Raw genomic sequence first — 16939 nt, 5'->3', positions numbered from 1 at the left:
TATATTTTTTTATAGCTGAAAGTAAAAAATATCGTTTTTCTTCAAAACTTTCGGTCTTTTTTTGTTTATAGCGTGAAAAATAAAGCGCACAGGTGATCAAATACCACCGAAAGAAAGCTCTACTTGTGTGGAAAAAAGGACAAATTTCATTTGGGTGCAGCATTGCATGACTGCGCAATTATCAGTTGAATTAGTGCAGCGATGAGTAGCAAAAAGAGGCCTGGTCAGGAAGGGGGGGTAAATCCTCAGGAGTGCAAGTGGTTAATACAATAAAACATACACAAAATGCATAAATAATAAATTCAAATAAACTTTTGAAATTTAGTTCTTGGCAGTTGTTGCCACTGGGAATTAACCCTCACTTGTGAACAAAAAGTGAGGTGAAATTTCTCTAATGGGGTCCAGGATATCAATAAAATCTAATAGGGGTTCTAACTATCCCCACTGTACTCAAAACCAAAACTTAAGAAAAAGTTATTGGTAGACATACACTTTGAAGAGGAGCAATAAACGACAAAGCACAAAATATGACGAAAAATGTAATTTTACAATTAAGATTTGTGCATGTAATATACAGTAGATCAGTGATAGTGACACCAGAACAGAACTAATTTGTAACTTTGTATTTTGCAGCCTGTGGCAAGTTGACCGGAATCAGTGAACCAGTCACAATCAAGGCATCTGGGTCCAGGTTTGGCTCATGGATGACTGACCCACAGGCACCAGAAGGAGATAACAGAGTAAGTAATGCTTGTTTCCTGACTCAAACTAATCTTCCCCAAACACATTTGTGCTAACCAGACCTTGACTATCAATGAGTCAGCAAGGTAAAGTACTAAGAAGATTCTTTCATTCAATGACTTGATTGGAAGAAAGGGAGACTTTGGTTGCCATAGGAGATTGCATAAACTGAAATTCCATCAGGATCCAACAGATTTCTGGTTACCTGAATATTTGAAAATACTGACATACACTGCTTTGACAGATTTGCTCAGAATTCTTGCTTGAGTAAGGCCCCTTTCACACTAAGGGTCCAATCAGGCCTACCTGTCACTTTTTCAGGTGGACCTGATGGGACTCTCTATTTACCCCTATGGACCGATGGGTGTAAAAACGGACTCATGTCCATTCACACCAGCCTGCCTCCAATCCGATCGTGTTTGCTATAAAAAAAAAAAAAAAAAAAAAAGATCCGTCCTATCTAGGTGGATCAGAGGGCAGCTGGGTGTAAATGGATAGTGGTGTCCATTTACACCTGCCGGTCCACTGAGCAGGACGGGATCGGTTGGTGTCCCTTAAACTGAAGGGACACTAACCTGTCATCTGCCCACTCTGCTCTAATCAGCAGACAGATCCCCTGCTGATCTAAATGGAAAGCGGACTTAAGAGTGAGATCCTAGGTAAGGTCAGAGAATAAAAACAAAAAAACAACTAATTTCAGCAAAAAACACAATGATTCAGGGTGGGACATAGCATTTTTACTCGAGAAACATTAAACAGCATGTACCTTGCTAAATACATAGCAGCATGTTTGAATTCTGTGTCTGCTCCCATTTTTCAGAAATCTGCTTAGGAAAATGCCAGCTATTACCATCAACACCATACAACTCTTCAGCCCCTTTCTCCATGCTATCTATATTCCGTGGATTGCATAGCCTGAGTGGAAACTGCTTAAATGCTCTGATACTATTACAAATGAAAATTACATAAGGGGCTGAGAAACAACCTGAGTTTTAGGGTGTCACTGGTAAATGGCTGGCACATTCCACTGCCAATTACCAACAACCAGAGAGTGGACAAAGTCATACATGATGCTATGCATTTATCCAGATACATATATGGCTGTCCAACGTTCCTAAAGTAATTTCAGAGTGTACCTTCACTTTAAAAACGTAGTTATTACCAGTTCCCGACGTGACTGGACAGGATTATCACACAATTTTCAAAATATTAACAGGAGCCCTTTGGTAACTTTATAGTCTGTCATGTGCAACAACTGATTTTTTTTTTTTTTTTTCAGACAAAGCACCACCCATTTTTTCCTTAAAAAGCCCTGCTTGATCTTCAGTCAGTGACTTTGACTAGGCTGAGACAACAGTTTACTCCTGGCAGGAGTGTAGTGCTACCCCCGGAGGAGCCGCTTGTATGTTGTCCCGGTTTTCCCTTACTTCACCCTACAGCCAAGCACAGTGTATTTCTTCAAATACACTCACACTTCCGCTCGTTGTCTTCAATGACCAGTCTTGGGGATATTTTGTTTTTGGAGATGTTTATTGTAGAACTGGGGATAAGAATGGGGAGTTGTAGTAGGATACTCCAAATCACAACAATTCACACTGAGGACATTTAGCTGATCTCCTAGTTGAACACTGTAGAAGTCTTGGCTGACAGTAGGTAGCAGACTTCCCTTTATCACATATAGCAGCAAGTAGATTAGCTGAGCTCCTCAGGTATTAGTTACGACAGACTGCGACAGCCCAAAAAGGTAAATGTAGCTAAGCAAAGTCCTTTGCAGTAGCAACACTTGGACAAGCTCTTCAGTACACTAGCCAGTGTCCCCTTTTTTCAGACCCATGCTGACTATCAAACCCCAGGTGAGGCAGAAAGCACACAGCGTCTCCAAGTACCTCATTGTCAGTATTCACAAGGCCCAAGGATAGAATAGTTGCCACCTTCCAATCTGCCAAGTGAAACCCAGACAGAGCCTTGGCCATATTCATGCTGTTAAATTTCCTAGACCTTACCCATGTTCTGGAAGGCTCTCAGCTTCCTGGAGGCGGGCAGAACTCAGACAAACCCCAACAGCACCAGAGCAGCATGAGCAGACCTAAATAACCAATCACAGCACTCTGTTAAGAAGAATACCACACTGAATTTACCTGAGTGCCTATCTGGTAAACGGAGAAACTATGCTTAACTACACATTCTGGCACCTAACCAGGAGGGTGCTACAGGAGGAAGTATTTTTTCAGTCTTCACTCCCTATTTGTAGTCACTACCTGGCTATATTCCTGCACTCCAGCAGTTGTTGCATGGGATTTCTCAGGGCAGGTTTCCTGATGGTGTGAACAGTGGACCATGGCTGCGCTTGTAGCTTCCATGAAAAGTGTATGTGATAGAGTTACTATGTGGGAGCACTACAGATAAAAGTGGACAGCATGCTTGTAGGTACAAGCCAACATTCCTCCAACCTGTAGGTGGCACTGTGCCATTATTACAGATGAAGAGGAGTTTGTTAAAGCGGAACTAAACCCTCCTATCCTTTTTCAACCAAGGAAGCTGCCATCTTAGCCTCTGTTTGATCTGCAACTGTGAAGATGCTGCACATGATCAATTATGACACCAGCCATTTGATGGTTTGACAATTTGAGAGCATTTAGCATTCCTGGCATGCCTTAAATGTAACTCTTTTGAAACAGTTAAATCAGAGTGGAGATGGATTAGAAAACCTGTCAGTGTCTCCATTAGGGAGAATCACTCTAGTTGTCCTGTTTACCATTATCAATAGCAGTGAAATTTAAAGAAAAATCTAAAATGTTTGCTAACTGCTAATAAGAAAAGGTATTTAGCAGTTTACATTTTCTAAAATAATTGCATTTCCATATTCTGTGGTCTCCCACAGTACAGATAACGTGAATGCAGGGTCCTTGGTTTAGTACACTTTAACATGTTAAATATATACTGTATATATAAGAATTTACAGATTGGGTTACATATACTTTAAGAATTTCAACTTTTTTGAAGGAGGAAGTTCGTTCCAAACAACACTTTAGCCTAAGGTTGTGATCTCCTTGACCCTCTCAAAATTGTGTGCAAACTGTAAATATTCCACAGCGAGCGAGTTAACTTGAACAGGCACTGTAAACACACCGCCACTCCGCACTGGGGATAACGGTACTGCAGGGAAATCTGCCAGTGACATTTCAGTTTTAAATGTCATATGTTAATGTTTATGGAAAGAGGTGTGCATTCCTCCTAGGTATCACTGCAGGGGTGGGTGAAATCTGAAAAGATTTGGAGGAAACGCATTGACACAGAGAATTTTTTTCTTTATTGCCTTCATTACGAAATGTCAACGTCTCTTTAGTGTCCCTGATGTAAGTCAATGAAAATGTTGTCCTACAGAGCTAATGTTATGTATTGGTTTTCCAGGTCTGGTATATGGATGGCTATCACAATAACCGCTTCGTCCGGGAGTACAAGTCAATGGAGGACTTTATGAACAGTGACAACTTTACCTCTCACCGTCTCCCTCACCCTTGGTCGGGGACAGGCCAGGTTGTATATAATGGATCCATCTATTTCAACAAATTCCAAAGTCACATTATCATCCGCTTTGACCTAAAATCAGAGACAATTCTGAAAACACGCAGCCTGGACTCTGCTGGGTACACAAATGTCTACCACTATGCATGGGGTGGCCAGTCAGACATTGACCTCATGGTAGATGAGAATGGGTTATGGGTGGTTTATGCCACCAACCAAAATGCTGGTAACATAGTCATCAGCAAACTAGACCCCAATACTTTACAGATCCTAAAATCTTGGAATACAGGATACCCCAAAAGAAGTGCCGGAGAAGCCTTCATGATCTGTGGGACTCTATATGTTACTAATGGTTATTCTGGTGGCACCAAAGTGCACTACGCCTATCAGACGAACACCTCCAACTATGAATACATTGACATCCCATTTCAAAACAAGTATTCACACATCTCCATGTTGGACTACAATCCCAAGGACCGGGCTCTGTATGCCTGGAACAATGGCCACCAAGTCCTCTACAATGTCACCCTGTTCCATGTCATCCGCTCTGATGAATCGTAGCTAAATCTAGCTGCCATGAACTGACCAAAACAGTAGGATGGAACAAAACCGAAAATAACGGCTGCCAAAACTTTGCTGTCCTTCTGCAAGGTCTGTCTGGGCTGAATGACTACCATGTGCCCTCATTACCATTATAATAAAAAAAAAAACACCTGCAGATATAGACAACTTTACTTTACATTTTAATAAAAAAAAAAACAGAAAACGCGCTGCACTTAAGATCCAAGAAAATATACTTTTGTTTAAAAATAAAGCTATCAATATGTAATAAGGCAGTGACTGTTGGTTTTAATGGACAGCACCCAACATCAAAGTTGTGGGATTTTTCTTGATGGAGAGCTTTTACTATTTGGAGATGGAGAACGCCCAGAATGATGACTATGGAACTTCTGGAATTTGTGAAGAACTTTCTGGAATTTGTGTGAGATTGGGTATTTTAAAGAGAGAAACATTATAATTACTTTTTCTAGAGTAAAAATAAAAAATCACTCTAAAGTTCAGAGACTCCACAAGTATTGCTATTACTAAAATTATAAAACATTCAAAAAAACAAAAAAAACTCTCCTAATCGAGGAAAATTGAAGGTCTGTATTCTGGCTATAATGGTAGTTTGTCCATATTGTTTAAACTTATGTATCAGAAATTATCATGTATAATGTCTGTTGTACTCTGAAGTATTCAATTGTATTTGTCTGTTTCACGCGATGAATGTTGTTCAATCTGAAGTAGTTTGGATTTATTAAGAGCAATTCATTTTTTCTGTAAAAATCTTAAAAAAGGAAAATATTTATTACATATAATATATACATATGGATATATGATTAGAGAAAGATGTTTACCCGTCATAGAAACTATAGAACATGAAGACCTGGTATGCAGTCTCTTGATGTAGGGCGAAATAGATGCACCAGTCTTCTAAATAGAGATTTTAATCTATGACATTAATTAGTATTAACCAAAAGCAGAAATCGGTAGATGTCTGTGGAAAAAGCCTCTAGCTTCTTTGTACCCATTTGGAGTAATTGTAAGAAAATATTAGAAAAGGGTTTTTTTATTATCATGATTTCAGTCATCAGAACACAAAAACCTACCATACAGAGCGATTTGTACTATCCACAGCTATCTAAAGAACAATAAAACAAAATATTAGGATATTCATATTTTATGTTTCGTTTTTCCAATTATACCAAAATGGAGGAAAAGCAGAGTAGAGGGCACAGCAGTAGAGCACAATATTTCTTAAATATCTTTGCCTTGTGTATAGACACCACTAAACTCTTGTGGGTAAACTTAAAACGAGAATTTAATGGAAAACTGTCTTCCAGCACCTTAGAAATAATACTTACTGTAAAAAGTGTTAATATAATTTTATACAATTCTAAGCATCAGTCCACCCAAAAGAAAGATTAAGGTTATAGGTAGAGCCTGATAGACAAAAGCGGCCCTTGGCTTTATATATGCATTTGATGCAGAGGCATTTTTTGAATGCAATAGGCCTGTGTGCTTGAACACAAGTTGGGCCCCAGCGTGGACCTGTAACAAGGGAGAACCATACCATACCGTACCAACCCGTACCAAACAACCTTCAGTAATAAAGCTGTAAAGTTTACTCTGAAGAATGGGTGTGCTAACAATGGAAGGGCCCTAAAAGGGGCATGGTTACATTAAACCAGAGTCTGACATTAACAATACTCAGCACAATCATTTAAAGAAAAGTCCCTTTACTTTTACATCCCCACCCCTCTACATTGGACTCCTGCCCCCCCCTCCCTTAATTAGAGACCCCTCCCCAGATTAGGGGACCCAGCCTCCTTATCTTACAGGGCAGGAGCTGCTGGGAGCAAAGGAAATGAGAGCTGAAGTCAGGGGAGGCAGAGCTTGAAGTTTCGTGCTGCTACACACACTAGGGAAGCATGTCATCGGTTATTAGGAGGCTGGTGGACCAAGCTGCCAATCACCAGAAAGATGATGGTTGGTGGGGGGAGGTTGGTAGAAGCAAAGACCACAGGAATCCTCAATGTATACAGTGGGCCCCATTCCCCTTGGCTTCTGTGTGCCCAGCACACATTGCACCCATTGAGAGTACCCTACTGATTTAATACTTCAGTCGTGAGAACTCTTTCATATCTGTTCCTGTCCACAAGGAAGTTTTTGGATATTCACCATAACAAAACCCAAGAACTCAGAGCAGAGATCTTACAAAGAGTCCATAAGAGGTTTATCACTCCAACATCCACTAAAAGGTGGGTTAACCCTTTAATAGGTGGAAACCATTTCAGAACAGCCTCTAATGTGCATCACCTTAGTAGAGGGCTTGTGTATATTTTTAAATCTGTTCAAACACAACTTGTCTAGTTATACTTTAAGGCTCCATTCACACTTGTGCGATTTTGGATATAAAAGTCGCATGACAAGTTGCAACCTATTCTTTTCAATGGCAGTCATTCAAAATGGTGCAACTTAAAGTTGTAAAGACTTTGAAAAGGTGCCTGCATTACTTTGAGGCAACTTTGATCAGACAGTGTACAGTCGGCACAAAGTTGATACAAAGTTGCACTGGAAATTGTGTGACTTTGGAATTGTAAAAATATGAATAGTCTTAGGGCCTGTTCACACCAGAACGTGGTGCTGGAAACTCATGTTCCATGTGCATTTCCTGCACCACGTGCAAAATGCAATCTAGTTGCTCTGTGTTTTGTAAAGAAGTGCTCGCACTACTTTTGGTGCAGTCAAGTGCGATTTCAGTCCCTTCAAATGAATGAGCTGAAATCGCATTGCATCCAGATTGCTTGTGAATCGCACAGGAACTCGCAGCACATTCCTGTGCGATTCATAGTATGAACCATCACTTATAGTAACTATTGTAACTGTTTGTGTCTGTATCATTCACAAAGTACAGTTATCATTTAACTGGGAGGGTGGGGAGAGGGCACAGGAACTGCAGAAGGAAATACAAAAGCACTATTTCAAGTAAAAAGGTAGTCATCTCCCCATTCCCTGATAACTGTGCAAAAGAGCTGTGTCATTCTCCTGTGAGCCCAAGCTAGCATTAATATTCATCATAGGCCTGCTGAGCCCTATTAGATATGATTTATCATAGATCTCCATCATTCCTTGTGAGGGACTAGTGGATAGTGCCAGGGTATCAAAGACTAGTTGTGGATGACTGCTGGTGGGCTTTATCTCCCACAAAGATTCCAGGTTAAAAATGTTTGCATCTGACTTCTTAACTTCACGCACCAAGAGGTCCCTTTCACACCACGGGCATTGGCCTATATAGCAATAACAAGGTGGGATCCATTGCTTCCAATAGGCCTATGCCTTGCATTGGTGTGAAATTGGAAAATGTTACATTTAGACAGGCTGCAACACCATACAATACATCACAACGTGCTGCAATGCTTGTTGAAGAGAAAAAATAATGTATTTTGGTTCTTGCTGTGAAAAACCTACACATTAGTGCACTGCATTTAAAATGTACATCAACTTAAAAGGATAAGTTCACCTTAACCTTTGCAGGTAAAAAAATGTGCATTATTTTTGTCTGCAGGAGCCTGGACATCATTGCACCAGCAATCCGCAGACCACTGATGCCATGCAGGTCTCCTGCAGACCTGTCAGTATACCTGCTTGCTGTATGGGACGTACAAGCAAGCAGATATACTGACAGGAAGAATGAATGAACTACCACGCTGCTTCATAGCGCCATGGTAGTTCATTGCGGACTACAAGCTAACAGCCGCCAAGACTGTTGGGACTTGTCTCTCCTGTACAGATGACTGTGAATGAGTGCGGCTTTTTTTTTTTTTAAATTTGACAGCTACTGAGGGGGGAGAAGATCCCTCACTAGCTGTCAAAGTGGGGAGTGGGAAAACACAGCAAACTCTGTACTCCTGCGCTTGGAGATGGAAACAGCAAAGTTTAACAATTCAGATGTCCTGGAAAATGCACTCCTTGCTGCCCTCAATGGACCGGGGTAGTCCAATTTCACTGGATACAAAAGAAAAACAGAGGGTGCACCGGCCTAGTGCATTACCATAAAAAAATATTAGAAGGATAAAAAAGTAAGTATCATACTCACAATTGACATACAGGTCAGGTACCCAGGTTGGCTCTGAGGAAGAGGCTGAGTCCTCGAAACACATTAGCCTGTTGGAAGTCCAGGGTTCCATTATATGCAGTATGGATTGGACATTGCTGTTTAGTGTGATGTGCCTTTGACCTGTATGTCAATTGTGCATACGATACTTACTTTTTATCCTTCATATATTTTTTACGATCGTGCACTAGGCTGGTGCGCCCTGTTTTTCTTTGTATGGAGTGGGGTTGGTCTGATTGTAACTTGTTACACCCTGAACATGGATGTAACATGTTACAAAAAGGTGAACTTATCCTTTAAGTGCATTTATTGGGCATCCATGCAATCTAAATGTAATGGACAATGGTGTGAATCCAGGCATAAAAACAGTCTCCTTTTCACTGACTGTTCTGTAGTGAAGTTATGTTTCCAGAAGAGACCTAAGAGCTAGAATAAGCCAGTATTCCAATCTGCCTGTATCAGCTCCATTCCTGAATTTTAGGTTTTGGTGGAGCAACATTGTAAATTGCCTAAGTGCATCATCCATGCTTATTACCATATTGCCCTTTATGTTTTTTTTAAAAGTGGCCTGCCAAACACATATGCCATTCCGTATTTAAGGCCAGACTGCCATCTCTCCATCTGGCAGGCACAGAACTTTTGGTGCTCAGAGCAACACCCATCTGCTGAGATCACCTTTTTCCTGAAGAGATTGTTTTTTTACTGGTCTGGAATTTATAAACATGTGTAAAGAAATGTATAAATCAGCAATGTATAATTAGCAAACATCTTTCTATAAGAAAAACACGCAGCCTTAAATATGGTAAATTTGTGACTGTGAACACATTTCATTTATCTGGAGCAATTGTGACTTTCTAGACATGGGATTTATTCACAGTTTTCAGCACCATTGTTAAAGCACTAAGGACAAATAGGTGGATTTCAAAAGAATGTTGGAGTATGGCACGCCTTATGATGGCAATAGACATTGGAAGTGCAGAAAGCAGAGGAAATGTAAATCATGGATGTTCTTTGCAAGTCTGATTTATCCCACTTGCTAATGAAGGAAAACGGAACATGGCATTGTCACTGCTCCACAGGAAAAGGGAGATGTTGCAGCAGTCTGTTCTCGCTCATCAGACATAGGACAGCCGAGAATGGCATGATAATCAACATAGCTTAAGGAGTTTCCTAGGCAACCCGCATGGTGGTCAGAGTTCAACCCCAGGCTTGTTAAATGAATCCTGCCTATTGTATGACTTTTCCACCATCCACCTTAATTACACTAATAGAGCCCAGAAGTATATGTGTGTAGACATAACACGATAAGCAATCTCTTCAGCAGAACATTGTCAGTCAGCAGCGACAATTGCTCTTCAGTAACAATGACTGAGCATTATTTGTCCAGAGAAATGGACATGTAAAAAAGGAAAATCGAGCTACTTCAACATCCAAAAAAAGTGCTTCGTACTATAATTTGATTTTTCACAGCACTGGCATATACTATGGCACTTCACAACCATTGAGCCCATATGAGGAAAGACAAAAGCGACAGATATAATTTCTTTATAATACATTATCCTATTCCACCACAAAACTATGGTGAAAGTGTAGCACCAGATTTGAGTATGGTTTTCATTGAGATACGGCAATGCGTGGGTTACCTCACTCATCTCTGCATCTTATAGGTGAAACTCAAAAAATTAGAATATCGTGCAAAAGTTCATTTATTTCAGTAATGCAACTTAAATAGGTGAAACTTATATATGAGATAGACTCACTACATGCAAAGCAAGATAGTTCAAGCCGTGATTTGTCATAATTGTGATGATTATGGCTTACAGCTCATGAAAACCCCAAATCCACAATCTCAGAAAATTAAATGACATGCAATCAATAAAACAAGGATTGTACGTAGAACAATATCGGACCTCTGAAAGGTATAAGCATGCATATGTACTCAGTACTTGGTTTGGGCCCCTTTTGCAGCAATTACTGCCTCAATGTGGCGTGGCATGGAAGCTATCAGCCTGTGGCACTGCTGAGGTGTTATGGAAGACCAGGATGCTTCAATAGCGGCCTTCAGCTCTTCTGCATTGTTCGGTCTCATGTTTCTCATCTTTCTCTTGGCAATGCCCCATGGATTCTCTATGGGGTTCAGGTCAGGCGAGTTTGCTGGCCAATCAAGCACAGTAATCCCACGGCCATTGAACCAGGTTTTGGTGCTTTTGGCAGTGTGGGCAGGTGCCAAGTCCTGCTGGAAAATGAATTCAGCATCCCCATAAAGCTTGTCTGCAGAAGGAAGCATGAAGTGCTCCAAAATCTCCTGGTAGACGGCTGCATTGACCCTGGACTTAATGAAGCACAGTGGACCAACACCAGCAGATGACATGGCTCCCCAAATCACAGACTGTGGAAACTTCACACTGGACTTCAAGCATCTTGCAGTATGTGCCTCTCCATTCTTCCTCCATACTCTGGGTCCTTGGTTTCCAAATGAGTTGCAAAAGTTGCTCCAGGATCCGTCTGTATGTGGTGGCTCTTGATGCACTGACTCCAGCCTCAGTCCACTCCTTCTGAAAGTCCCCAACACTTTTGAATGGCCTTTTCCTGACAATCCTCTCCAGGCTGCGGTCATCCCTGCTGCTTGTGCACCTTTTTTCTTCCATACTTTTCCCTTCTTTCTATTAATGTGCTTTGATACAGCACTTTGGGAACATCCAACTTCTTTTGCAATTACCTTTTGAGGCTTTCCCTCCTTATGGAGGGTGTCAATGATGGTTTTCTGCACAACTGTCAGGTCAGCAATCTTTCCCATGATTGGGATTCCTACTGAACCAGACTGAGAGACCATTTAAAGGCTCAGGAACCCTTTGCAGGTGTTATGGCTTAATTAGCTGATTAGAGTGGGACACTTTGAGCCTAGAATATTGCACCTTTTCACAATATTCTAATTTTCTGAGATTGTGGATTTGGGGTTTTCATGAGCTGTAAGTCATAATCATCACGATTATGACAAATCACGGCTTGAACTATCTTGCTTTGCATATAAGTCTCTTATATATTAGTTTCACCTTTTAAGTTTTATTACTGAAATAAAATTAACTTTTGCACAATATTCTAATTTTTTGAGTTTCACCTGTATATGGACCACACCAGGATAGCTTATAGAAATGGAGATGGCCTGGCGTGTGGCTAATTGGAATCAACAGCAGGTGGTTAACCAGTCTTGAACTCAGGTCTTTTGGGATAACCGGTACCAGCAAAACCTTGAACTACATGTATCAGAAGCCATACTTTACATTTTGGTTGCTTGTGGGGCGTATGCAGGCAAGTATTCCAATGTTTCCTATTTTTAGATTGACCTCAAGGATAACCCTGTTCTTTTATCTCACTTAACCTCCTATACCCCAGCAGGCTGGTGCTTTGGATTGCCACCTCGTCCTTTTATAACCAGACACATTACACACGTTCTCTGGCTGACTAAGGTGGTAACTAAAAAACTCACATAGGGCCCCATCTGCATTGAATTAGTCTCAGAACCGGTGTAATTGTGTTCAGTTTTAAAGGGATGAGTGGCAACCCCAAGTACCAGCCTGCTGGTTGTTGGGAATAGGAGAGACCGGTAGCAAAGCTGCTCAGGGAGTTCAAGTGAGATAAGAGCAGGATTATCCATGAGGTCAATCCAAAAATGGCAAACATTGGAATACTTGCTTGTATACACCACACATGCAACCAAAATGGAAAGGATCACTTTTTTCACATTGACGGCAGTGCTTACCACCTTCTGAAAAGCCATGTGCAGCTGATAGCTTTTCAGAGGGCATTATAGCAGCAGTTGGCAGGTGATTCTTTTGCCTACAGGGGGTGTTCTGAAATGACGTCGTCCCAGAACTATACAACCGCACTGTAGCAATCCTTTGGCTATAACACATTTGGTAACTAGTTAATTACCACCTTATATCAGACCCAGAACCTGTGTAATTAATATGTGTTCCATTTTAAAGGGATGAGGTGGCAAACCTACTCCTGAATATCTGCATTTTTTTCCTCAATCGCAACAGGGATTTGTGGTAAAAGAAAAAAATTATTGCAAATGCAGTACTCTCCCAATGACCTCAACAATGGACGAGTATGACAGGCAGTTCCTCTGTCAAACTCTGCATCCTGAGTTATAAAATGTAGCTTATGTACAGCCCTGTGAGGCTGTAATGTTAGCATTTGAGTGAGCAGGCAGGGGTGCAGTAAAACTGCAGTGCTGCTGCTTGTTGTTACTGCCCCCTGGCTGCCTGTAAGGGATTTCCAGTGAGACGAATCGTGAATAGAAATGCGCATAGAAACGGCCGGAGAGGAGTGGTCGGTTGTGCGCATGCGCGCGGAAATACGCGATCGTGCACACGCACGGCGAAGATTGGTGCCAGACGGGCTATTTAAAGAGTGCCTCTGCCCATGATAGGTGCTGACTGGTCTTCAGCTCCCCCGTGTCCTGCTTGTTCCTGTGTGATTCCTTTGTTGCTGACCTGGCTCGTCCCTGACCTGACTGATTGCTCTCCAGATTGATACCGGTTCCTGACTTTGGCTCTGCTCCTGACCTTGGCTTTGCTTCTGATTCTGTACCATGCTGTCCGCCCGTTGATGACCCTGGCTATTCCTATGACTCTGCTCCTGTCCCTTTCCCTGGCTACCTGCCTTGCTCTGGTGCATGCCTGGCGAACTACAAAACCTGCTCTGCTAGTTACTACTGTGCCTGAATCAGAAGATCATCAGTCTTCCAAGGTCATCATCTGCAAGAGCTGCAAACAACATCTACTGGCGCTCTTGTCCCCCTGGTCCCTTGACTCCCTCTGTTCCAACTCCAGTGGGGTCAGGGCTAGTGACACAACCTCATCATTTCAGTCTCCCATCAGGTACGTGACACTGCCCATGTGAAGGAGCCCTTCTGTGTCTTTCAAATGATTATGGTGCAATTAGTAGATGCCATGATTTATGCAAAGACTTTGGCAGACCTCCGAGCACTCATCCAGTACGTGCCTGTGCTCAGGATGGAACAAAGCCGTTCAGGTAACCATCTAGCTAGAAAAATCCACCATACGTAGATCCGACACCTAGCTCTAAAATGTGTTTTCTTTCCCATCTCAGAAAGTTGGGGGTTTAATGTTTTTATCCTCACTGTAGTTGTCCTTTAAAAGAAAAATTATGCCTTAGAGGAAGAAGAAAAAGGCACCTCTATTTAACGTCGTGACTTTCCTAAAGTTTGCCCTCCAAAAGCATCAGCAGTGTCTGACAATGGAAAGGTTACAGGCAAAATGTCAGCGTGGATATATTATCCATAGGCTTCCTATGGCTAGCTATTAATAGCTCAAGCCTGCGAATCCCAAGAGAGATCTTCCCTTTCAGGCTGAAGAGGAGAAGGAGGAAAAAAATCATCGGATTGGAAATGCAGCCAGAATAATGGATCTCAGGGGGAGACCTCGACAACCTCAGGTTTATTCACTCTGATTTCCGGAGATTAAATAATAAACTCTGCTCGCTTTGTTGCAGCCATTTTTTTTTAAACTGTTCTATGTCTGTCTACATTCTCGAAGAACAATCTTTTAATTCATGAAGTTTTCACTACGTGTGAAGGGAGATCTCAAAGGAGATATACTGTATTTTTATACTTTATATATTCTTTCCTGTATTGTATGTATATATGTGAAATAGAGGCACACAAACTGGGCAGAAGCTGGGTGGTGAATGAGAAGTTGGGAAGTGAAGGTGAAACAAAAGCTAGTGGGGGAGGTTGAAACAGAACTCTACCCACAACAACTTGATAAAAGAATAATGTTCTTTGGGAAGAAACATGCATTCCACATTTACCACTTTGTCCACCCTGTAGCTGTAAATCTGCTGTAGGGCGGATGGATTCGTATAAAAACATGATTTTGCACTTCCATTGTAGGGGGCTACGCTCGTGCTGCTGGAGCGCTGCTTCTGCTGTGATTGGAAACAGCATAAGCCAATCAACAGGTGCCGGCCAATGGATGAGTCCCAACCAATTGATCGCAGAGGAGACTGACAGAACACAGCTCTGCCTATGTAAACAAATGTTCTTTCCCTGCAAAGTAAAAACAGCACATAGTATAGCCAAAACCCATATTTAGGCACACAGTTAACCCTTTGATCGCCTTAGATGTTTAACCCCTTCCTAGCCAGTGTCATTAATACAGTGAGTGTATATTTTTAGAACTGATAACTGTATTAGTGCCATTGGTTCCCACAAAGTGTCAGTGTCCAAAGTGTTACTAAACCTACAAACAGTAAAATCAGTCTGTATATGCAGTTAAGCATGCTTGTTATACTCACTGCGGACCCTAAGGGGTTAATCCTCAGCATTGTTTAAAAAGACTGTTTAATCCTGTCTGCTCTAATCATCACCTTCTTACACAGTCCCCAATCCATCTGTTGATAGTACAGAGCTCTAGGAGTCACTCTGCACATGCTCAGTTTGATGTGTATTTCTAGAGGGTTTTTCTTTTCTTTGGGAGGGTGCATGTGATTATCACAGGGCCAATCAGCATTGCCCAGACAGAGGGCCAGGGGCTATGCAGCTTCATAGGACAGTGAGAGGAGAGTGAAAATACTCTTCCTACAACCATTAACCAATGCTCAGCTGGACACTGATAGAAGTCACAAGACCACTATATATTGCTGATGAGAAAATAAAATACAAAATCCCATTCAGCCAGGAGTAGTGATTTTTTTTTTTAAATCCTTAAAGTAAAAAAAAAAAAAAAATAAATAAAAAATGTCCAATTCCCCTAATTAACATGCCTGGGGATGCCCTAATATGGCCCCATGTTAAGGTGGTTTTACCAGGATCATGGTTCAGGCTACAACCATGATCCCAGTATCATTTTTTTTTCTTTATGAGGCAAATCATAAGCTTGCAAAAAAGGGATCCAAGTGGCTGTACAGCCACTAAATTACTTTCACAGGTGGTAGAAAGGTGCTCCCCCCCCACCGCGCACGCTGCCTCAGGTGTTCCTTCCATCCTTCTGTGACTTCACAAACTGCAAGCGAGGTGGTTTTGTCACTATCAGTTTGTTCACAAGCCGTCTCCTGCTTGTAAAGATAGGTATCTCATGTTTGAGGGGTGTGAAAAAGAAAAAAAAAAGTGAGGTCCCCCTCAAAACCCTTAACTTGAGCAAACAGCCTGTCTGGCATGGAAAGAGAGGGGACAAATGTGCACCCATTTAATTATAACTGGCCACATGTCCTCAGGGGGCTTATTGAATCTTGAAGCCCCATTGATAATAAGAGTGCCCACAGATAACTCCCTCTCATTGTACCTAGAAGTAAAGACACCCAAAAGATTCTTTATTAAAAAAAAATGAAAATCCCCAAAAAATGCTGTTGGTTGTAAACCTTGTCAAACACGCTGTCCACTGCCTTGCCAAAAAAAAAATGACTGATCCTGGCAGTACTCATAGCTGAATAACAGCTACCTGAGTGGCTATGTTTGGGCAGTGATAACACTGCCCTGTTTTTTTAGTGGTGGGGATTCCCAGTGATGTCATTGGCTCCTAGCGACTCCGCAGGTGCTTCCTTAGGAACCAATGACATCAGGAAATTGTCATATCTAGACGTGGTAGAAATATACACTTCTATATATAAATTTTCGGCTTCCAAACAGGGAGTCAAATAGGCAAAAGTTCAGGCCTTCATCCGAACAGTTTGGTCCGAACTGTCGCCTCATCTGTAATAGCGAGCAAGAGTCCAACTCAGCAGTATGTTAGTAGCACACAGGATTTTCTACCCAGGCTGTGGCTGCTTTAGAAACTAAACTAACTGCCAGAATTTGCAGAGTTTTCATTTTGATGCACCTAGAATGTTTTACTAAATATGAGACTCAGAAATCTGTGTCCAGAGTTGTATGCCCAAATACACACATATAGCCACATACACTGATTAACGTTTTTAAGTCTCTGTACACAGCACCAGTGGACTCCCTGGTAGCAAAATACGTCAATGTACAATATACAGCCAAACATG

The 16939-nt window shown here is 41.6% G+C and overlaps 1 protein-coding gene across 2 annotated transcripts in view; it reads left to right on the top strand.

Annotated features, from left to right (window-relative positions):
• Positions 1–5981, top strand: part of OLFM1 (olfactomedin 1) — a 78162-nt gene extending 72181 nt beyond the window's left edge. For both annotated transcript variants that reach the window (XM_089684684.1, XM_089684683.1), the window contains exons 5-6: positions 634–740; positions 4153–5981. In XM_089684684.1, the coding sequence (XP_089540810.1) occupies positions 634–740; positions 4153–4827 (782 nt within the window). In that variant the 3' untranslated portion in view covers positions 4828–5981. The remainder of the gene's footprint in view (positions 1–633; positions 741–4152) is intronic.
• Positions 5982–16939: the final 10958 nt, after the last annotated feature.

Source organism: Staurois parvus, unplaced genomic scaffold (assembly GCF_062004578.1).
Source record: "Staurois parvus isolate SC_StPar_1 unplaced genomic scaffold, SC_StPar_1.0 ptg000352l, whole genome shotgun sequence".
Lineage (NCBI taxonomy): Eukaryota > Metazoa > Chordata > Amphibia > Anura > Ranidae > Staurois > Staurois parvus.
The sequence above is the reverse complement of the archived record's forward strand: the minus strand, read 5'-3'. Positions and strand labels throughout refer to the sequence as shown.